Source organism: Exophiala xenobiotica (genome assembly GCF_000835505.1).
Source record: "Exophiala xenobiotica strain CBS 118157 unplaced genomic scaffold supercont1.2, whole genome shotgun sequence".
Lineage (NCBI taxonomy): Eukaryota > Fungi > Ascomycota > Eurotiomycetes > Chaetothyriales > Herpotrichiellaceae > Exophiala > Exophiala xenobiotica.
In genome coordinates this window covers 4,450,554-4,473,221 of record NW_013562493.1, presented here as the reverse complement: position 1 = coordinate 4,473,221, position 22,668 = coordinate 4,450,554, and the positions used below count along the sequence as shown (strand labels likewise).

The window sequence follows — 22,668 nt, the reverse complement described above, 5'->3', positions numbered from 1 at the left end:
GAGTTCTCTTCAAACCGAAGTTGCCACGCTGGATGGCCGTTTTCGTGAACAAGAGACCGTTTACGAGAATTTCAATGCTGAGAAGCACACTCTGCAGGGTAACATACTTGCGTTGCAGTCCGAGCTCGATGACGCCGAGAAGTGCTTGTTTCGAACCGAGCCTGAGGTCGAAACGCTGCGCAGACATCAGGCGTCGTTGACAACTCAACTTCTGAATCGCCAGATGGAGTTGGACACTGCGCGAGCGAATCTAGATAACCTCCAAGCACGTCTTGGCTCGTCACCTACCGCTGCCGCTGTCACAGAGGAGATATTGAAACAGCCAACAATGAGATTGAGCAGTTGCGCAAAGAGCTTCTGGCATCGCATGACAAGGAAAGAGGCCTCGAAGGGAAGCTGCTCTCTGACGACGACAAGCTATGTCAATTCCTGGATACTATAGACGCAGGCCGCCTGGAGTTGAGGGAAATACGCAACGAACGAGACGACTTCAAAAACAAATTGCACCAACTCCGCGGAGAGTTGTCGACGTGCCAGCTTCAGGTGGTACAAGTACGGCGGCCCACGTGGACCACTGTCTCAACCACATGAAATTTTTTAAATTCGCAGTTCTTGCGTCGACTAGCCTGCCTAGTAATTCCCATAGTAATCTAGTCATCCTGTAAACGAGGCAACGACACTTCCTGTTCTCGCGGATCTAGCAGATTTGAAGCCTCTCTCATTGCCCTAGTAGGCGATTGGTATAGGAATCATGGTGTTACTAACGTCTATCCTCATACTCCTCCTTGTCCTTGCCGTCGCTGTCCTCCTCATTCGTAGCGGCGGGGCTTACGCCGCTCTCGAAGACTACTTCGAGATGATCGAGGCTGTTTCTCTCTTTTATCTCTTATAATAGCCTTCGAGATCTATCTCTTATATAGCTTTACTTTTTTATTGTTAATATTATTCTTAAGTTTAATAGCTATATTATTACTTTTAGTAGACGTCTAGATATACCTCGAGAATAATTTAGTTAAAGAGAAAGATATAGAAAGCGATCGACGTAGAGGAGATAGTAGTAGTAGTAGAGAAGACGTCTTTATTAGTAGATTCTTCTTTAGTAGGTATTTCTCTTGGATTAAGATATTATAGCTATTATTATTATAGTTATTATCGTTATCTTATATTTTCTATAAATTTAAGCTCTTAACGAAAGATATTTTATACTAGTATATAATTATTATAGTATATAGATTTATAAGTAAATATAGCTTTAACTATAATAGAGATATCTTTTTCTTTCTCTCTTATTAACTCTTAAGGATAGCTCTCTCTAGAGTAATAAAATAATAATAAGGAAAGATATAAGTAAGGCTCTTTTTCTTATTCTATAGAGGGATATAATAGAGTAGTTTTCCTTTATTATCGATATCTCTTTAGAGATAATTTATATAGATCTATTACTTTTTATTATTCTAGATATTATTAATATTAAATACTTTTATCTAAAATTTACTTAACTAGGAGCGTATCTATTATTAATAAATACGCTTAAGATATATAAAGAACTTATAATATCTAAACTTAAACTAGTATAGATTAAGAGTAAGAATAAAAATATCGTTATAGATATTAACGAAGGTAGTTTTATAGTTATTATTAACGTTGTACTTAAGGACTCGATAAGCTATCTTAATAGCTAACTTAAAGGGTATTATCTTTTTAATCTTAATTAAAGAAGAAGATACTTATCGCTTCGCTAGCTTTATAGCTTTCTTTATTAATATTATAGCGAGAGAATTATTAAGTTAATATATTTAAGTCCCTTAATTAATATTTTTTCTAAGGGCCGTAAAGATCGTCGCTATAGTTCCTTATTTTAGAGCGACGATTTAAGCTTAAGATAGAGTACTTATTTAAGCTAGTAAAGCGATCGATAGCTTTACTATTATTATTTTAAGATAGATTAGACTATAATAAAGAGAGTAATAAACTTTATTAGGAAAAATTTTAGTATATATAAGATTTAGAAACTTAGGGTAAATTATACTATTAAGTTAAGAGAAATAGAGATAAAAATAATAGAAGTAAAGAAGAAGAGCTTAGAATAGTAACTTATTCTATTTATATATTTACTTCTTCTTCTTATCCTTCTTCTTCTTATCCTTCTTCTTCTCTTTATTTATTTTACTAGTGGTATTATTATTGTTTAGGGATATCTCTTAATAATCTATTATTAATAGCGAAATTATATTAATATAGTATAATTCTTTAAGTCGTAATACTAATACTAATAGCGAAGTTTAGTTTCTTACGATATAAGCTCTTACAATATTAAAGAGATCTACTAACTATTATAAAATAATATCCTCTTTAGAAGTAGCGAATTCCTTTATAATTAGTGGTATAGAGTATCCTAGGTATTATATAATCGCTATAAACTAGACTTTTATCTCTTTAGTTAGATAGACGTTAATATCGTAGTTTATAATCTATTAACTTTACTAATTAATTAATAGAGACTATATAAATATTTTAACTTATAAAGTATTATTCTTATAGAGCTAATTAAATACTTTGAAAATATATAGAATCCTTTATTTTTACTTATGAATTAGGTTTATATTGTAAATCTTTATAAATATCGCTAGTTATTATTGAATAATAAATATAAAGATAAAGTATATTATAAATTTATTATAGAGGAGATAATTATAGAAGTAGTCTACTAATTTTAGTTATCTAAAATAGTGGAGCTAAGTATCTATAGTAGTATCTCGCTATCGACGCTATATACTCTTAATCCTAATATTCTATATAAATCTAGCTTAGATATAGTAGTTTACTATACTTATCTCGTAGAATTCTTTATTTATTTAATCCTTTATAAGGCTCGTAGTCTAGTAGAGAGAGAATTAATAATTAGTGAGTATAGTATACTTTATTCTTGTATCTATATAGATAAAGTTAGAAATCTTTCTATATACACTAATAATATTAATAAATTAGCGAACTACACTAATTTAAGTTTTATTACTATTATCGTAGTATCACTATATAATCTTATAGCTATAGATATCGATGACACTATAGATTTAAATACTAAAGCGAAGTAACTTATTATATTTATTTATAATCTAGATAAAATCGAGTTCGTTTATTATAAAGTTATTATACTACTATTATTATTTTATATTAAATAGCCAATATTATACTTCTATAGAATTAATAGTCCGTATAACCTTAGCTATATTAAAATATATAGTATAATAATTAAGACGACGATAGAGATTAGTAATAATCTATTATCTTCTATAAGTTAAGTCGTCTCCTTAACGAATAAACTTCTTAATATAATAGTATATATTCTATTTATTAAGCTCTCGCTCTAAAGGATTTCAATAAAGACGTATAACTCGATACTTAAGGCGAAGATATTTAACCTAACGCTATAAGATATTAATATCTAGGTCTATTAATACTCTATTAGCGATCTAGTAATTAAAGAGACGAGTTATCTAAGCGAGTAAAAGTATAGCTTTAACTATATCGTCGTTATTTAGCGATTATCGTTATAGCTAACTATTCCACTTAAAGATAAAGCGATAGAGCTAAGCGCGACTAATCTACGTATACTCCTACTTAATCTAAGTTAGGATATTATCGACTTTAATACTCTATCGATATCGCTTAAGAATTTTATCTTTTAAGCCGTTAATTATCTCGTTAAGTTAAAGTTTACGCTCTTACTCTTTAGAAAAAGCGGTAAGTAATTCTTAGTTTCTTTCTATAGTAATAATGCGATTATTAGGAAACTCTATAAGTAATTAATAGCGTATCTTTTAGTGAGTAAGTTAGTGTCTTAATAATTTAATTTTCTAACGTTATTATTAAGAAAGATAATTGTAAATATTAACTATTAATCTTATAAATAATATTTAGTAAAGCGACGTTAGAGCGAGACTAAGATAGTATCTAAAATTAATAAGTTAAGCGAGATAGACGCTAGAATACTATCAACCTTTATTACTATAGATTTTAATAACTATAAACTTTAGAAGTATATTAAAAATAACTTTAATAATATTAATATTTAGTTTATATTTTTAGGGACTATTATTTTACTTAAAAATAATAGCTAAAGAGGACTTAGTGTAGTAGTAATATATACCTAATTAACTATATATCTACTAGAGGATTATCACTTCCTCTAGATTAGTTATTAGAGATATAATTCTTTAACCGATAATATAGTTAGTAGAACTTTACTACTAGTCGCCTTACTAACTAAAGAATTACGCTTCTGACAATTTATCTAGAGAAGTAATAATTCTCCGATAGATACGTAGACTAAAGGCAAGATCTTAGGTTCGAGTCCTAGAGTCCCTAGTATTTCTACCTTTTTTGGTCTTCCATTAGATACGTAATCGTTAGGTAACAAGGTAATCGTGAGGTCAAAGTAAGAGGAGACAGAACGAGGTGTTACTAATGATCATAACAAGTTCGCTGAGTTAGCGGGTATTTATATGGGAAGTTTCAAAAATTTTTTGGAGAAAGCAAAAACATGTTTTCCAAAATTTCACTTGCATGAGACAGTGGTCCACGTGGGCCGCCGTATTCAAGACGCAGAAAAGCTTCGTCGTACACAGCCAGAATTGGAAGACTCGAAAATCGAGTTGAACGCCGAGCGACGCGAGCTTCGAGTCGCCCGCGACGACTTGGATAGAGCGCAGATCCGTGCCCGGAAGTACCTCAATTCAATGCGTGACGCCCAGAGTGAGACGCGGAAGATCGAATCTGAAAAGAGAGCGGTCGAGACACTCCTTGCACAAGCAGAGCAAGAGCAAGAAGAAACCGCAAACCATGTCCGACAATGGCAGACCATCGTCTACTGTGGCGAGCCTTCAGTCACGCCCACGACGTTTGATCTGTCTTCTGTGTCAGCTTTGCTGAATTGTGGCTTTATGACGATGCAAGACGAAGAACGGCCCAGATGTGGATGGGCGAAGTCATCGACAGAATGAACCACGGTGCATGCCTGGACTATGCTTGCTCGGTTGCCTGTGGCTTGTTCCAAATGGTTGTCCTGAAACCTGATCGGCTCAATCACACTACTATCAGTACCTTCGTCCAGTCCTATGCAGCAGATACAACTAACAACTTCTCTCAGGCATTGGCGTTTCTCGAGGCTGCCATCCTAGTCCTCGCGCCATCTGACCAGACGAGCTTCTCTGAGGGACAATCCACCTTCGTCTTCCGCACTGTTGAATTCTTGTGCTTGGCTTTCGATGCTGGCGATCGTCTGGACGCGCTGAAGCGTTCGTTTGAAGCTCTACGACCTCGACTGCAGGACAGCTCCCTGCTCAATCAAGCTCTGGCAGAGCGTCTCAAGATGGGGTTCCCCGATGTCCCAGGTCGCTTTTGCACTTCCCAGTCACTTGCACAAGATGTTTGGCTTTGCTGTGCAAGTCACCCTCACCGAGACATCCAACCGCACACTCGCATCGCTAGCTTTGGAGACGCCACTTACGTGGTTCACTGTGACTTCCTCGGCGAATTGGACACAGAAGAACGTGACGTAAGATCTTTCCGACGAGCGCCCTTTGTCTCAGACTGACGGGCTTAGAACTCGGCCTTATGGTACGCGGCTATCCAAAGCTCGGAGAGGAGATTGTGGAGGATGTATTGTACAAGCTCTAGGCGGTCATGGCGGTGTTTCCATGGATCAAGATTCAGGACCAATGATGGTGAGCAACAGGTGAATACTGAGCGGCTCCAAATGCACAAAGAGAAAGGGACAAGTACTGCTGTTATTGGAGTCAGAGAACAGCATCATTGAGAGATATGGTTGATGTTGAATGGTCCTAGACGCGCAAACTGGAAGAGGACAAGGATTGCTATTACCTGTACTTGGTGTCAGAAAGCAGAATCGTAAGCAAAGATTTCATGTTGAGCTCTACAAACAGGATAAGCAGAAAAAATCGAGCATTACTACCATTAGTGTCGGAAAACAGAATCATTAAGCGATCGATTGATGTTGAATACCTCTATCGAAGAAGCGACGGTATGGTACCCTGGTGGCATGTCGCGAGGTGTCGTTATGGTTAAAGCGGCGCATAAAGCCTCTTGACGCGTGCGGGAAACGCGAAATAACAAATCCTCCTGAATCCCAATCCTCTAGCTCACTGTGATTATGACCAGCACGGTAAAGACTCCGCTTGCATACGGAACACCGAAAGTCGAGATCTGATCGCGTAACTGATGTCTGTCTCTGACCGGAAGAACAGGTGAAGCGGTATGGCACGGGCTTTTGATATGAACAACCATTATTCCTCCATTCCAGCAATCTACAAAGCAACCGACACGACGATCTAGGCTCATCCTTCTCAACTCAGGATGAATACTCAGGCAACGACAAAGGAATCCTTCATCCTTCCGAAACTGAAATTCAAACACAAATCTCCCGTCCAGACGGATCGGTTCAATTACTACGATGTCAAATTCTACCCCTATGCAAGCCCACCAGATGACGAGCCAATGTTTGCGGTAGTGGCCCAGACGAAAGTCACCATCTATCGCTTGTCACTCCGACCCAGTCAGTTTTTGACAACGTTGCATGAATTAGTAGATCAGCAGGAGAGGGACGACCCGAACTCACCAGGATTGAACTCTTGTTCGTGGTGTTACATCGAACCACAGAAGCCTTTGCTCGCCTTGGCTGGAGGGTCGGGGCAGTTGAAAATCATTGATGCACTCGAAGGAGACCTTTTTACGACGTTAATTGGCCACGGGCACGGGGGCATCAACGATATCGCGACACATCCACTCTACCCATGGATTGTCGTAACCGCTTCGATGGATAGGAGCCTTCGAATTTGGGATTTACGACGGCATGCCAATCGACACCAATCACCAACCATAGTCATATGTGGTCAAGCAACAGGACATTGCGAGGGCGTTCTGACCGTCTCTTGGCATGCCAGTGGGCGATACATGGTTACCGGAGGTCATGACCAAAGGATATGTGTTTGGACAGTCCCGGATTTGGCCGATAACTCTCCCTTTTGGCGACAAATATCACCCCAGCACAGAAAGCGGAGCTCTCACGACGTCTTAACAATGTACTATCCTCATTTCGTCAGCTCAGCAGTACATTCCAACTTCGTCGACTGTGCAAGATTCTTTGGTGACCTGATCATATCAAAGGCTGCCAATGAAGACAAGATCGTCCTGTGGAAGGTGACCGGTTTCGATTCCCGACAAGCTCCTCCAGATTCTACCACTGCCCCCAAGCTTGAGGATTATCTAGACACTCGCAATGGCTTTATCCGAACAGTCACCACCCGTGAGGACGGAATCGTGGATGTGGACATTGCAGAGGAATATGAGGGACTACCATTGTATGAGAGACTGTTGGAGTTTGAGACCACTAGGGTCGAACAGTTCTACCTTCGATTCGGCTTGCTGCTGCCATCGCTTGCATACCCTAATTTACACCCAGTTCTGGCTTTCGCGAATGCTACATCCGAGTTACGCTTCTGGGATCTCGAGCGGTTAGCACTTGGCCATGCTGGAGGACTTGATGAGCCCAAGAATCCACAACCACGAAAAAAGCACAAAGGTGTGGCACAGCCAATTCGACCACAGGACCGTGTGACTCGGGCAAATGGCACGCCTCAAAGCACCAACAAGGAATCTTCACCAGCGTCTCTAAATTCCAACCCCAGCTCTGGAGCCTGGCCACGGCAAAGCTCTACTGACGCGACCAGCGAAATCTCCGATGCAAACAATATATCTAAATTCCCCAGTCGAGATCGCGAACGATACCCCATTCACGATGCCGATACACCTCTTAAACCGCATGCCAAAGTGTCGCTGATGGAATTGCAATTTAAGAATCATGCACATTTCAACGCCAGAGCAGCTGATTGGAGTCCTTGTGGGAAGTGGTGTATCGTGGTTGGGGAGTCTGCCAGAATGACAGCAATGGGCATTGAAGGCATCGGAGGGTTTGCAGTGCTTCATCGGTGGGACTGACCTTGTTGTTGCCTATGCAAGTGGGAACAGAATGTCGACGAGGCTGACGATGGCGGCCTCGCGGCTTGTTAGAAGCATGTGAAGTATACTGTACGCCTACGGGTATTCGGGTACCTTGCATCCAATTTTATGGGGGCCATCGTGGGCCTGCGGGGGAGATTGTTAGGCGGTCCCCAGCCCACGGGCCCACTGAGCCTACCTTAAGTACTGCTGTAACTCTGACGCACCAGCCGTGCAGATAATAATAATTCCGCCCAGGTTGTTTACTCGTTTCGCTTTCGCATTCCTGACCACACACGCGACATGTATCCTTCTTGACGAGCAGATGGAACTCGCGCAATGCACCCTTGTACGGCGAATACCTCATCGCTCGATACTTTGCGCAGATTTCCACCATGAATAACAATTCTCCCGAAGCGACCGCGCAACCGGCGCAACCACAGAAGTTCTTGCGCTACAGATCCGTGCGCAGAGCAGTTGCGAAAGATCCTGAGCCTACAAGTGCTTCTCCTCCGCCGCCTTTGCCAAACGCTTCACAAACATCCTTGACACGGTTACCGTCGAGGTACCATCGGAGACCAAACCGGAGCACTGAAGCCCCTCCTTTACCTACGCCGTCGCAGAATGTTGTTACACAAAATCCCTCTTCCAGTCGAGCGGGTCAAGAGCCCTGGCGGGTACAGGAGAACCCAGCAGAAGTGCTTCCGGATACTACGAGTCAGGAGAAGAAACTGAGTGGAAACCGCAAGATGATCATCGGACATGGTCACACACCAATACACAGAGCGGAAAGAAGCATAGACAAGACAGGGATGCCGGGGTCGAGTACAGAACCACCATCGCCTGAACAGCTCCGAAGGTCGCTGGAAGTTGCTCGGGAAGAAGCTCGACTGATTCTTGAAGGCGAGTTCGATCGCATCCAGGCGTTGAAGCAGAAGGAGGTACAGCGACAGCAAGAGAAGCGAGAAGCCGCACTAGAAGCTCAAACGAGAGGATCGCAACCTGTGGCCGGAGATGGTCTGCCAGTGTCGGAATCACAAAAACCAAAGCCACGTACTTTAGTCATTGGCGGGTCGAGTGCCACCACAGAAGAAAGGAAACACAAGCGAGTCTTTTCTGCTCACACGAGGTCAAGCAGTACCGGGAAGATTGGCGAGCATCGCGACTCTGCTCCACTAGCCGCAGTACCCCAGTTCGATGCTCCAGTATCCGCAATCAATGCTGGTGAAAGAAGGGTCCGGATCCAATACAAGGGATCATTCATTACTCTACCTATCACACCTACTACCACGTGCAAAGACATCTTAAGATCCGCGGCATCGTGTCTCTCAGAGCATATCGACACTCGGACAGCAGTACTTCTAGAGTCCTTCTCACAGCTCGGCTTGGAGAGACCTCTACGTAGGTATGAGAGGATTCGTGACGTGATGAACTCATGGGCCAACGACGATGAAAACTGTCTTTGTATCGTGGCTCAATTGGAATGTGCTGCACCAGGCCTACACGAAACAGATGCTCCCAGACAACAGCCGCTTGGCACGACTGTTCAAATGTATTATTCGCAACGACCAGGCAAATGGGAGAAAAGATGGTTGAGGTTGAAGGAAGATGGACAGATCACCATCTCAAAAAATGAGAATGGCATTGATTGTACGAATATCTGTCATCTTTCAGATTTCGATCTCTACACCCCGACGCCAAAACAACTAAAGCAGCTCAAACCACCGAGGAAGATGTGCTTCGCATTGAAGAGCCAAGAGAAATCCTCCATGTTCCTTGATGGTGCCAACTTCGTCCACTTTTTTAGCACGAAGGATCAGACTACGGCTGGGAAATGGTACCATGAAGTGCAATCCTGGCGGAGCTGGTATCTGTTCCACATGATCGGCGAAGGACAACAGATTCGCGAAGTTCCTGCGACAGGCTTGCGTTCAGCAAATCGACCAAGTACGGGCCGGAGTTCGAAAGAATCGTCGTCTCAAGTGCTAAGATTATGCAAGCCGCTGCTTGATGCTGGACCTTCGAAGTCGAGCACAGAGATCAGTGCTCGAGCCGATCGCGCAACTCTGATTCGCCCGTCTCAGAGCGATGTTCCCAGGCCCTTACTTGATTTCGGTCCAGAGAAACCCAGCGTCAACAGCAAGAGTGGAAGTCCGAGGCATTCGACAAGTCAGGGTCCGCCTCCAAGCGCATATCCCGGCAAAATGACAATTGAATCGTCAACAAGAAGCCATGCTGAAGAGAACCCCTTCACCGGCACTGGATTACTTGCGCGCAGTGCTAGTCGTAAGTCACAAGGAGGAAGTCGGCCAGGTTGTGTCGTGGATGGGAAGCCGCTCGTCGATCTTCACCCGACCAGTGAATTTACCGATGGGAGCTTACTAAGGAAGATGGAATCCATTGCTGCGCAACAGGGGAACATGGAACCCAAGATTAGCCGGCAGAAAGGAAGGGAAGTCAGTGTTTCGGTTGGGGAAGGCTTTGACTGAGACTTAGGTCACGATGGATGGACTACGATATATCATGATTCAAAGGAAGAATATTTTCACGATGGAGCCTTGTCTAAAAAGGAGGAGTGTAAACCCACTGCCATGCCCGGAGTTCACTTGTCAACCAGTCACATCTTGAGAGGAAAGACATTTTGTCTTTGCCTCTACAGTACTCCGTACGGGGTTGATTCATTGGCGGCAGATTTGACTCCTCAGTCTGGACTGTTCACTTTTCCACATACCAAGCCAGGTCATTTCCCTTCTGCAGCTCATACTCCAAGAATCCGTTGCCCAAGAATCGAAAACGGTTCTTGTCTCTTGGCTCAATGTCAAAGTCTTCGGCCCGGAGGTCCTGGATAAGCCGCTTGAACAACAACGCGCTGCCAGCAAAGGTGGCCGTCACGCGCCCGTCGACGGTGTTGTTCTTGTACCAGCTCCGACACGACCCGGTCCAGGTTAACGTCTTGTGGATCTGGTCCGAATAGACAATAAAATCGTCCACGGCACTCTGCTTGGGCACGACGGCTTTGATGTCCTCCGAGGCAATCTTCCGGATCCATTTGATCATGTACTCGGCACTCCATCCTAAACTCTCCATCAGAGAGCCGTGGCCGATTAATGCGTTCGGGCCGGTGAACATGAAGTAGTTGGGCATGTCGGCCGACGCGAGTGACAAGTAGGACGAAGGCTCCTCGGCCCATTTGTCTGCGAGACTCGCCGAGTTACGACCAACGACAGGGTACTGAGGGCGGTAGGAGACGTCGAATCCGGTGGCACAAACAACTGATTCGCTGTATTAGCTTCCTGGCCTTGGCCTCTTAGGAGGTGTGTCGAAGAGGGGAACCTTACCAACATCCACCTTATAGGTCTTTCCGTCGGCGGTAAGGATGCTGTCGGCATCAATCCTTGTGATGGGGCTTTGAGTGAGCTCAACATTGTCGCGCAAGAAGGATTCCAGATAACCTTCGCCCGGTGTGATCCTCCGACAGCCTAGCTCCCACTTCGGAATGAGTAGGTCGCATAGTTCCGAGTTGTTCTCTAATTTGCTCGTCATCTGTCGACGGGCAAGGTCGTAAATCTGCTGGTTGAGCTCCGAGCCCTTCACAAACTGCGCTGTCTGTTAGTGATCCAATACTAGCATAGTTAGCCGTGGGCCGATACCATACCATCTTGAAACTGTCGTTGATGCTGTGTATTATCTTCTTGCGATATTGATGGTGCTTCCCGGGATCGTTCAGGAAAGCTTGCTTCTCTTCGGCGGTGTATTCAGGGTTATATGCTGGGTCGTCTTTTCCAAGCAGGGACGCAGGGTTCATGGTGCTGACCACCCATGTAGGCCCCCGTTGAAAGCTCGTGACCTTGGTGCCAGGTAATCTGGCCAACTGAGGTAGAATTTGAATTCCAGATGAGCCGTTACCGACCACTGCAATTCGTTTGTTGCTGTAGTCGTATTCGTGATCCCAACTGGCCGAATGGACCTTCTTGCCCCTGAATTGCGACAATCCAGGAATCGACGGCCAGTTCCAGGTGCTGTAACTCACGAGTCAGCTAACGTTGGTCGATTTCGAACCCTTTCAAAGGATAACCATTTCCTGACTGGAAGAGCAGCTCACTTCAGGAAGCCCTGCGCTGATATTAAGATGTCCGCATAGTCCTCTATGATAGTGTTGTCATGCTCGACCATCACCTGCCATTGACCGCGATCTTCTTGCCAATACGCGCCAGTGACGCGATGATTGTATTTGACGTCCCGTTCGAGATTCCACTTCTGAGCCGTTTTCTTCATGTATGCCCAAATTTCAGGGCCGGTTGAGAAAAACCGAGTCCAGCTAGGATTGGGGTCGAATGGAAAAGCCTTCGGCCGGTCACTGGTCAGCATCAAGCTTGCAGCCTCTAGGCCTCTAGGCCTCTGAGCACGTACATATATGTGTGATGGAACGTCGCAGACAACGCCGGGGTAGGTGTTGACCAGCCAAGTGCCGCCTAGCTCGGACCTCACTTCGTAGATCGTGTGGTCAATCACATCGGCGAGGTCGGTGTGTTGATGCTGGAACTTATGAGCCAATGTGAGCCCCGAATAGCCTGCACCAATCGTGATGATACGAAGCTTTCTGGGTGTGTATGCTGGCAGAGGTTTCAGTAGAGTCCTCGCGTCTTTCAGAGATTGTGCATCGCCGGCATGTGCAGTTTGCTCAGGGAAGTAGTCAGACGTGATGCCAACGCCCTTGCTGGTGCCATCCGGTGTACTTTCGGTAGCGTAAGTGGCGATACCGTTGGTTTCACCATGGTGCGCCATTGTCCTGTGGTAAATGAACAAGATACTGTCGGGAGTGTGTGGTAACCGGAAGTGGCATCAACTCGAGGAATAAATCCAATCCTCTCGGACTGTGACTAAGGTTGAGGTTGAGGTTAGTGCCATGTACAGCCTTGCCGGCGGAATGACCAGGTAGCTGGCTGCAATACGGAGACCAGCCTGGTAAGGAGTACCCGATGCGGGTAAATGTGGATCGTAAGCTCGATTCTCCGAGAGATTCAAGTCCCCTTTCGGCGAAAAGGCTTGACCGATAATGTAGACGCGTCCAGCCATTTGGCCGTGAATTAGGACCATGGACTGGCATACCAGTGATGACCTTGAGATGGGCCAAGGTCAAAGACCTCAATCGCCGAATACCTCTCTGCGAGGTTCAATCTCGACACGCCACAATGATTCCTCTCCGCACCGGGGAAATTTGATAAATGCTTCAAGGAGATATTGGTCTTGAGACACAATTTCGATTCCGCGTGGTTAATATCTCTCTCCAATTTGTTCGTCAAACACCCTCATCAAAGGGCTACGCCTTTATTCGACAGCAGCACTCGAAACACAGGTTGCTCACCGTCACCAGACCGTACTCTGGCAGGACATGGGTTCAATAGAGGAGAGCCCCGAGTATGACGCCGTACTCATCGGTGCCGGCTTCGGAGGCTACACCATGCTTCCGAAACTGCGTAAATTAGGGCTTCAAGCCAAGATATTTGAGCGTGGGTCGGGCTCTGGAGGTGTTTGGTTCGTGTTCCCGTCGTGACATAGTTATGGAAGTGTCTGACTAAAGCATTCTGCAGGCATTGGAATCAGTGTAGGTGAAAGCATTCTTCATGACTGGCGAGACGCTAATCGTTCAGACCCCGGGGCCCGCGTCGACAGCGACTCGCCGGCTTACCAGTTCTTCGACCGGGAGATTTGGGAGGAGTTTACCTTCTCTGAGCGGTTCCCCGGGTTCCGCGAACTGCAAAGGTATTTTCAGCACGTAGAGAAAAGATGGGACCTCCGAAAAGACATTGAATATCACAAAAACGTCACTTATGCGCACTGGGATCCCGACATTCGACGATGGAGGGTAGGCTGTTCTGATGGAACAGAGACGCGATGCAAGTGGCTGTTTGCGAATGTGGGTTTTGCGGCTAAGGAGTAAGTGCGTCGACATGTTTATAATCTTTCTGCAGCATGACTGAGGATAGTATAGGTACAAACCGTATCTCAAAGGCTCTGCCGACTTTCAGGGTGAGATGTACCATACGGCTCATTGGCCACACCACGATGTCGCTCTGAAAGATAAACGTATCGCCGTCATCGGAACTGGGGCCAGTGGGATTCAGGTGATTCAAGAAGCCGGTAAGGTCTGCAAGCATCTCACGGTGTACCAACGCACCCCCAATTTCTGGTGAGTTGCCGCCCATCCGACGTCGGACGCGTTCTAACCGCCCTTAGTCTACCGATGCAGCAACACCGTCTCGATCCTGTGGAAGAGCAGAGGAAGAAAGATAGTGGCATCTATGAGGCGGCTTTCAAAGCCTGCGAGAAGACCGATGCTGGTGTGCCATACCAAACGAACGGCCGTAAGACCTTCGATGACACAAGTGAAGAGCGCGAAGTGTTCTGGAACCAACTCGTACAGGACGGCGGCTTTAAATTCTGGGTCGCAGGCTACGCCGACCTAAACTTGGACCAAAAGGCCAACGATGCTGCCTACGACTTTTGGCGCCGCATGGTACTTCAACGCATCAAGGATCCCCAGAAAGCGCGGCTGTTGGCGCCGGAGGTCCCGCCGCATCCTTTTGGCGCGAAGCGTCCATCGCTAGAACAGAACTATTTTGAGGTTCTCAGCCAGCCAAATGTTGACATCATGGACTTGAACGAGCTCCCTATAAAGGAAATCAACGCAAAGGGCATCCGCACCGCCGCAGGACAAGTCGATGTGGACTTGATTGTTCTCGCCACCGGCTTCGATGGCTTGACAGGTGGCTTCATGGACATTGATCTCCAAGGCATTGGTAGGAGGACTCTGAAGCAATACTGGAGTGACGGAGTCAAAACGTCCATGGGGGTAGCGATCCCAGGGTTTCCCAACCTGTTTTTCCTGTTTGGACCGCAAGCACCGTCGACATTCTCGTAGGCGAACCCCCTTCCCCCTCGGCTCCAGCTTCTCTTGCGCTAACAGTATATCTTCTCAGAAACGGCCCGTCCTGTATCCAATTTCAGGGCCGATGGTTTGACAAGCTAGTCCAGAAGATGCTCGCCAGCGGCATAGAAACATTGGAAGCCAAGGAGGAAGCAGCCGATACTTGGGTCGAAAAGATTCGTGAGCGATGGGAGGCAACTCTGCTTCCCCAGGGCAAGATAAGTATCTCTCGTCAAAGGGTGTGCTGTACTGACCTTTCCCACAGCTGGTGGACTGGTGCCAACATCCCGGGCAAGAAAGTGCAGCCTCTCAGCTGGGCAGGTGGGCTCCCTTCGTATATGCAGATGCTTGATGAGACTTTGGAGAATGATTATCAGGGCTGGATCGTGGGAAGGCAGTCGAAGACACAATTAAAGAATGGTTGGCCTTGACCTACAGGTTTGCGGGTTGAGCTGGGTTCTTACTCGGTCCTGTACGGAGCACAGTAGGCTGGGCTGCGAGTTTCCCACCATGCTACCTGGCAAAGGTATAGGTTCCGATGAAGTGTGAAAGAATCTCTGTTGGATTATCAAGGGTTCCAAGCACCCTTATATACTTGTGTCCTAGGGCGCTGGGGATGCTTAGGATCCTCCAAACTCTGACACTACCATCCTCTTGACTCATATTGCTTCAAGGAGAATCTGCCCTCACTTTTCCGGCCAAGCGATCAGTGGCCATATCTTTGCAATCTTTCCTCCCCTGAACTGAAAGAATACGTGCTCGTAGAACACAACGCGATCTTTCACCAACTTTTCGCTCGGAGAATCATAACTCAGGCTGAATCTTGCTGAGACCATGCCGTCCAGGTCAGTCGAGCAGCCGTCCACAACCAACATCTCCACATCAAGACGAAAATTGTCGAATTGGCGGACAATCCCATCAATCATTCTGCCATATTCTTCGCAAGTCATTGGCGGTTGTGCGTTGTAAACCACACCATCATGGACAAACTCTGGTAACTGTGTAAACTTGCGCTCACTCATGCAGGCCGCATATCTGGAACAAATTGTGCGAAGATCCATTGCTGAACTATGTTAAACAGTGTCATGCTGGAGAACCACAAACGAGGTCAGATTTTATAGTAGCTAGCTAGCTAGACCTTCGTCGTCAAAGAGAACTTCGGCGAAATGACTGGTGGACTCATGGAGGTGAAAAACCGCCCTGATTTCCTTCGTAGGATCAAATTTCTCGTTTACGGAAGGTTGAAGTCTACCACTATGCGCCTACATACGTATATCAGCGGCCCATATTCAACCCCTTACGTGTCAGATTACTCACTAGTACTTACCCTGCAACTTGTCCGTTTTTCAGCCTTTGGACGGCTTCATTGAACCTGCTCAATCCAACCACGGTGGGCTCGAGATGGATCTTTCCTGCAACCAACAGTAAGCAACATTGCTTCATCTATCACCAGCCACCATTGTGAGCGTCTCACCTCGTTTCGCAAAGTCTAGTGTCTCAGCTATATCCTTCCGACTGCTGGACAAGGTACCCTTGATTGTTTGGTTTCTCAAGCAAAGCTGGGTAGGATCCGTATCAATGTGGTATCTGCCCTTGGGTGGGAGTCCAACGCTGTTCCAAATTAATTCATCTACGCTCCTCATCAACTAGAAGATGCAGAGTGTTTTTGACATACCACATAACCACCCCACCGACACGTGAACCAAGGTAGCCAAGCGAGACCGGATAAGCCTGTACAGCTAGTTCAAGTCAGCTCCCAATTACGGAGAGTCATTCCAGCTTCAGATAACACATACCACTAACAAACACGCCGTGAGCACCCCCATTGGTGATTTCCAAGACTTTTTTGACTGGGTCTGCCTCCGTTAAGAAGTCAACAAAATATTCAGCACCAAGGCTGAGCGAGAGCGATCGGCGACTGTCGCCAGTATCAACCACCACGGGTCGTATACCCATGGCACAAGCCAGCTGTATCCCCTGGATGCCTGTTCCACCGCCTCCACCAGGGAAAACGGCCCAGTCACCGGCTCTAAGTCCAGATTCTTTGAGCGAAGAGTACATGGTACCTGCAGAGCACATGGCGGGCCCTGCCACGTAGTCAGAAACTCCCTGTTAATTGCTTTAGTCGTGGTCGGTTGACATTAGTCTGGTCAAGGTACCTCGGGGATTAGCTAAATGCACGACAATGTATCAGTGTCTGTTCGTTCAACTCCTGAGAATTGTGTCCGACAACGCACATGGACAAACCCCTCTGGGACGGCGCAATACTGCTTGTAAGTTCCTGCGAGAGCTTAGCATATGAGCAACACAGCCTGCCCATGCAGAGGCAAAGTTTTTCAACGTACCGTCCACTGTCCCGCCTGTATAGACTGCCTGCTGGCAGTATGTCTCTCTTCCCGACTTGCAGTACTCGCATAAACTGCATGTGCTATGAATAGGGCCATATGCCGCGCGTTGGCCGACTTTGCAACTTTTCACACTTTCACCAATCTTCACAATCACTCCAGCACCTTCGTGGCCTGCGCAAGAAAGACCCATCTCCGACATCTTTGGGAACGCCCAGTCGTTCATCATAAAATGCACATCGGTAAGACATAGTCCCGTCACATTGAGCTTGATAAGAACATCCGAAGGCCCTGCCAACATTGTGGTCAGCAGGTGGAATTTATCGACGGTGTAAGCAGTCCAACCGATGCTAGGCACTGGGGCTTTCTCAACCGCCACGAAGAAATCGGCTCCTTCGTTTTTCTGTCAGGCTTCGTAAGTTCTGGTGCGCCTTCTTCACAGTGCACACCGTCTACGCACGACAACCGCTGCCCAACCCTCCCTCGGGACTTCCATGACTGTTTCTTTCGAGAAAAGCGTGATGAATGTGTTGTCTCCCGTAGGAATCAGAAATGCAGTAAGTGCTTTGAACAGTGAAGAGGCAGGCACGAGTCATAGGCTGACAATTGGTTTGCCTTCAAGGGAGTCATACAATTGCTACCCTTCCACCAAGACTAACACGATCGAGAAATTCCACCTACTCTTCTTTCGCCGAAATGGATTGACGCCAGCTTTCCTCCGGCCACTGTGTGCATTGGAAAAGGCAACCTTGCCGTCATGTTACAAGAGACAGTAAATATGCACAGAATGTTTGAGTCGACTTCGCTCGTACTCGGGCAACAACGTTTACGACACCGCTTCGAGAAGTTAGTGGAGAGCATCATCGTGCACAGCACTACTCCTAGTAAATCCGAATGTACTTGTGAATACTTGACTCCAAACTATCAGGCAGTTGACCGAGCTTGTGTGACGAAACCCGGTCAATGAAGATTCCCAGCGCCACCATGGAAATTTATCTTTGCTCTTCGAGCTCGATGTCAGCGAGACTTTCGTGTCACCTCGACCATCAGGCACCAGAGATCAAGGGTCTTAGGCGGTGCGCACAAGCTCTTGTACATCTGTGTGGAAGCCGAGGGTACGTTTCTTTTCGGCAAACTCGCGTTCCATCTTATACGCCAAAGGACTGTCGCTGGCAAAAAGGATGTCAAGATCCTCCAGGTGACGATCGGCTGTTTCGACGTAGAAAAGCCACACAGGTATGATCTGGATGAAGTTCATGACCGCGAACATGATAAAAACCCACCACCCCACAGCGCTGATGACATACGGGATGACTTCATTAATGACGGCACCCCAGATGGCGAACGACACCATAGACAAGGAGACACCCTTTGCTCGTGTGGCGAGAGGAAAGACCTCTGTCGGATAGACCCAGCTGCCATGTTAAATGCATGTTAGCAATTGAACCAGTCACACATAATGTCGGGGACAGAAACACAAGGGGCATTGGGCCGAGAAGGACCTACCAGCATGTGATCCAGGTACTGCCGAACCCGCAGGTGTACAAGAATACGAATGCTACCACCGCGGCACCATAAGCTCTTTTCTTGGACAACTCGGTCTCTGGCGTATTGATGGCTACTCTCGCCAGTGGCCCAGCAATGAGCAGAGAAGAGCCCATGACTAACAAACCAATTAACATCAGCTTGCGTCTCCCGGCTCGCTCCACGAAGTACATGCCGATTGGTACACTGCACGTGTAGGATATAAAGTTGAAGCCAGCCAACATGGCAGATAAGTTACCAGTGACTAAGCGACATACAAGTGATCAGCAGACTTCCTCTGTTTCATGAATGTTGACACAGACGAGGACTTGGGGTGCTTACACCCACTGAGACCGAAGATGGTTGGCCCATAGGCTGCAATAGCATCAGGACCACAAAGCTTCTCCATAGCTTGGATACCCATGGCCAGGGCAACGCGACGGCGGGTATGCAGAGCATCCTTTTTCCATATCATGGAAAGAAATCCATGAGCCGAGGAAGTGGCCTCGATGCGAATGGCTTCCCGAATCTCGGCAAGTTCCTGCTCAATCGCCTGCTCCGAAGGTCGAAGGCGACAACGGTGAAGTATCTCGCGAGCCTCCTCAAAGCGACCCGTTTTGGCGAGATGGCGAGGTGACTCTGGAAAGAAATTGGCCGCAAGGACAATAAGTAGTAAAAAGACCATTTGGAAAGCTTGTGGAAACCGCCAGGCGAATGGAAGAGACCTGGTCTTGAGAGCAGCGTACTCCATCCAATAAGTCCTACCAACAAATGTCAGTCAGTATGGAGGGTCGAAAATGCGTGCTAATGTGTTCTGTCCGGCTTACATAGTCGCCCCAGCGACGCACATGGTAAATTGCACCGAAACGTATGCGCCCCGTAGGTTGTAGTCTGCGATTTCCGAGGTCCAAATCGGGGCTATGGTATTGAGATGACCGCAACCTATGCCGCTGATGATACGGGCACAAACCATCCAAGAGAAGTTCTGAGCGGATGCCAAAAGACAGGCACCCACGATTCCCCAAACGCATCCCAGTTGGATGGTTCTGAGTCGACCGATCTTGTCGGCATAGCTGCCGGCCAAAATCGCACCTATGCAATGCAATGCAACTATGTCAGCGCGCACACTTCTCTGCTAATTTGGACACTTGGATCTTCCCCCGCCGCAAGTAGGCATGCCCTTTAGGTGGGAAAAAAGAGGCATAAAGTACTCGGGGGGAAAGTACGTACCTACGAGAAAGCCCAGAAACCAGAAGCTCACGATCCCTCCGACACGGGCGGCATCACGGTCCGTGCCTCCAGCAGAATCCATGTGTTGCAGATAGTTCGGGTTGATATTGACCAGACTCATGACGGCAGCGTCGTAGCCAAAGAAAAGCAGACACGTCCCTGCCAGGGCAAGGATACATGCCACCATAGGCATGCCCGACAGTTTCAAGCATCTCGACCTTGAGTAGCCTCCTGGAATATATTTCGCCCACGCGGGTTCGGCTGATGAGGAAAAGACACGGTACGTCAGTCAAGTTCAAAAGGCACAAGACGAAGCGCTCGTGACGGACAGACAGACCCTGTATGTATTGCTCCGTGCCAACCATGTCGGGCTGGACCTCCCAGTTCTCAGCTTCCACCTTGTCATCGCCCATACTGTGAGATGAGAAAGATTCAAGATTGAATGTACTTGAAAAGGCTGGGCACGATGAGTTTGTAGGACTGTAAGTGAGCCAGGGCACTAGTAGGTATAATACTGTAGGAGTCAGAAAAATGTCAAATATCGGGATATGGTCATGATAAATGTACTATATAATAGTAGCCAATGCTCGAGCCCCATGGGAGTCCTCCCTCGGAATTCTGGGGTATCTAAGCAGTAGATGCAAACGGGAGAAAAGATCGCGGGGAAGAGGTTCCCTCGCGGAGAACTCAGAAAATATTGCCCAGTTGTGTGGCGGACAACTTTCGCCGAAAGCGAGCGACCTGCAATCAGATTGATTTGAAGAGGAGCTTTGAGATCTAGAGCCCGGCGGCCGCGTGCTGCTGGAGTACGCCTCACCAAACATAGACTGGGGTATACGGAGTAGATAGCCTGGAGTTAGGAGTACTACTAGTATATGTGGCGCGTTTGTGACCTTACCTATCTACTGTATGCTTTGTGAATCCACCGGTGGGTTAGGACACAGATAGTAATCCGGCCTCAGCTTGGCACTAGACAGTACTCCGTGAATACTCCTCGAGCCAGTTTCCGGCGAATTTGCATTATCTTCCTTACTAGTAGTTGATGAACGACGACGGTGATTGTAAGACAAGAGTACCAGCTCCTGCGAAAACGCGCTTGTGCGAGACTTGACTGATTCAAGGCAAACCTATTTCAGATGCTAACTAGTAACCACACTGGATAGATCCTAGGTGGATATTGCGGGCTCGCATGATTTTCAAGATACTATACTAGTAGTCACTGGAGTTACAACCCTTGATACAGACCTATCACTGGTGGCGACGTGAAAATCCAAAAATATTACGGGCATTGGCATGCAAGTCGTCAAACGCAAGGAGTTGGCCTGGCATACTAGTATTCCGTTATGCAATCTTGGTCAATTCCTATACGTGAGCTTGAGACGGGGAGTGTTGTGATATGTTCTTGTCCCGTGGTGGGCCTAGACTCCTGCGACTCATGATAGAAACCTTTGCAACGAGTTCACGGTATCCGTGACGGTGTCGGGCAATTCCTTCCATGTGACGCCCAAGATCTTTACAACCTTGCTACTGTCGACCTTGTACAGCCCAGCCTCTGGATACCCACCACCAGGACTCCTCTCTGCAGGTAGCTGATCCCGCAGTCGATTGTGTTTCTTCCTGATTATGTCCACAAGCTCCGCGTTGCAGAAGTGGCCGGCGGAGACTAGGAAGCGTTGATTTGCGGCTTCGGGCTTCTCCAATGCCAGGACGTGGCAGAGGGCGAGGTCACGCACATCTACCCACGTGAAGGTGGCGTTGTCCGGGATCTTGTCTTGATGTTTCCCCTGAATCAAATCACGGATGACTTGGTTGCTGGTGTTGAGGTTGTCCAGGTTGCCTACTAGTAAAGGGTTTATCACGGGCCCCAATACCAGCGGCGGACAAAGGGTCGTGAGTGAGAAAGGAGGCGACTCTTGTTGCAAGAAGTCCCACGCCGCTCTCTCAGCAAAAGTCTTACTTGCCCGGTAGCCATTGACAATGCTTTCCGAGGCTTGTTGCAGATTGACAGGATTCCAGTCTTCTTCCGTGTACGTGTGCTCTGGCCAAGTTCCTTTGAAAGGATTCACAACCGAGGCGAAGGAGGAAGTGATGACGACTTGTTTTACCGTGGGCGCATTCTTGACAATAGATCTTAGAACACCAGTCGTCCCCTTGGTTGCAGGATCTAGAAGATCTCGTTGCACATTTGTGACATTGAAATGGAACGGGCTGGCCGTGTGAATGACGGCGTCGAATGGTGGAGTGGATATGAGGGCGTCGTCAAAGGCGTCATCTTGGGCAATGTCTTCCACAATCGCAAAATCCAGTCGATCTGTACCGATTGTTGGGTACGCAGCTCTGATCTTGTCGGCCTTGGCTGCAGAGCGCACAGTCGTCACCACACTGTATCCTCGCTGGACGAGATGGTCCAATACATGCGTCGCGATGAAGCCAGAGCCACCCGTGAGGAGGACCCGCGTCATACTTGTCTGAGCCCTCTTACAGTATTCTGTGGTTCGTTAGATCTCTTGTCGTTGTACAACTACAATTCAACACATACGTGCTTTGCGGATGGATTGTCCAACGCTCTCACAATGATCTGGTATCAGTCGCAGAAGTCTCTTGGAAGTTAACTTACAACATCGG

At 46.9% G+C, this 22,668-nt stretch overlaps 7 protein-coding genes across 7 annotated transcripts; 4 read left to right on the top strand and 3 right to left on the bottom strand.

Moving 5' to 3' along the window:
• Positions 1-4,739: 4,739 nt before the first annotated feature.
• PV05_03882 (uncharacterized protein) lies at positions 4,740-5,596 on the top strand (the record flags this gene model as incomplete). Its single annotated transcript, XM_013464563.1, has 2 exons — positions 4,740-4,918; positions 4,957-5,596. 2 exons carry the CDS (start codon positions 4,740-4,742, stop codon positions 5,594-5,596), a joined length of 819 nt encoding a protein of 272 aa, XP_013320017.1.
• A 569-nt stretch (positions 5,597-6,165) lies between these two features.
• Positions 6,166-8,240, top strand: PV05_03881 (uncharacterized protein). The gene has a single exon (XM_013464562.1). It carries the CDS (start codon positions 6,376-6,378, stop codon positions 8,014-8,016), a length of 1,641 nt encoding a protein of 546 aa, XP_013320016.1. The 5' UTR covers positions 6,166-6,375; the 3' UTR covers positions 8,017-8,240.
• Positions 8,241-8,279: 39 nt separating this feature from the next.
• On the top strand, positions 8,280-11,669 carry PV05_03880 (uncharacterized protein). Its single transcript, XM_013464561.1, has one exon. The coding sequence runs from the start codon at positions 8,412-8,414 to the stop codon at positions 10,503-10,505; it is 2,094 nt and encodes a 697-aa protein (XP_013320015.1). The 5' UTR covers positions 8,280-8,411; the 3' UTR covers positions 10,506-11,669.
• On the bottom strand, positions 10,732-12,801 carry PV05_03879 (uncharacterized protein; the record flags this gene model as incomplete). The annotated part of the gene is made up of 4 exons (XM_013464560.1): positions 10,732-11,288; positions 11,355-11,613; positions 11,672-12,035; positions 12,119-12,801. The coding sequence occupies 4 exons, from the start codon at positions 12,799-12,801 to the stop codon at positions 10,732-10,734; spliced, it is 1,863 nt and encodes a 620-aa protein (XP_013320014.1).
• Positions 12,802-13,408: 607 nt separating this feature from the next.
• On the top strand, positions 13,409-15,375 carry PV05_03878 (uncharacterized protein; the record flags this gene model as incomplete). The annotated part of the gene is made up of 6 exons (XM_013464559.1): positions 13,409-13,551; positions 13,608-13,621; positions 13,668-13,953; positions 14,009-14,206; positions 14,254-14,934; positions 14,997-15,375. 6 exons carry the CDS (start codon positions 13,409-13,411, stop codon positions 15,373-15,375), a joined length of 1,701 nt encoding a protein of 566 aa, XP_013320013.1.
• A 693-nt stretch (positions 15,376-16,068) lies between these two features.
• PV05_03877 (uncharacterized protein) lies at positions 16,069-17,005 on the bottom strand (the record flags this gene model as incomplete). Its single annotated transcript, XM_013464558.1, has 5 exons — positions 16,069-16,192; positions 16,272-16,356; positions 16,419-16,555; positions 16,620-16,683; positions 16,741-17,005. The coding sequence occupies 5 exons, from the start codon at positions 17,003-17,005 to the stop codon at positions 16,069-16,071; spliced, it is 675 nt and encodes a 224-aa protein (XP_013320012.1).
• Positions 17,006-18,358: 1,353 nt separating this feature from the next.
• PV05_03876 (uncharacterized protein) lies at positions 18,359-22,505 on the bottom strand (the record flags this gene model as incomplete). Its single annotated transcript, XM_013464557.1, has 7 exons — positions 18,359-18,704; positions 18,796-19,078; positions 19,156-19,574; positions 19,641-19,905; positions 20,044-20,304; positions 20,381-20,457; positions 21,490-22,505. 7 exons carry the CDS (start codon positions 22,503-22,505, stop codon positions 18,359-18,361), a joined length of 2,667 nt encoding a protein of 888 aa, XP_013320011.1.
• Positions 22,506-22,668: the final 163 nt, after the last annotated feature.

What these genes read in the sequence shown, in the direction of transcription:
- PV05_03880 (XM_013464561.1), top strand. Translation starts at nt 8,412, where the DNA reads ATGAATAACAATTCTCCCGAAGCGACCGCGCAACCGGCGCAACCACAG.
- PV05_03881 (XM_013464562.1), top strand. Translation starts at nt 6,376, where the DNA reads ATGAATACTCAGGCAACGACAAAGGAATCCTTCATCCTTCCGAAACTG.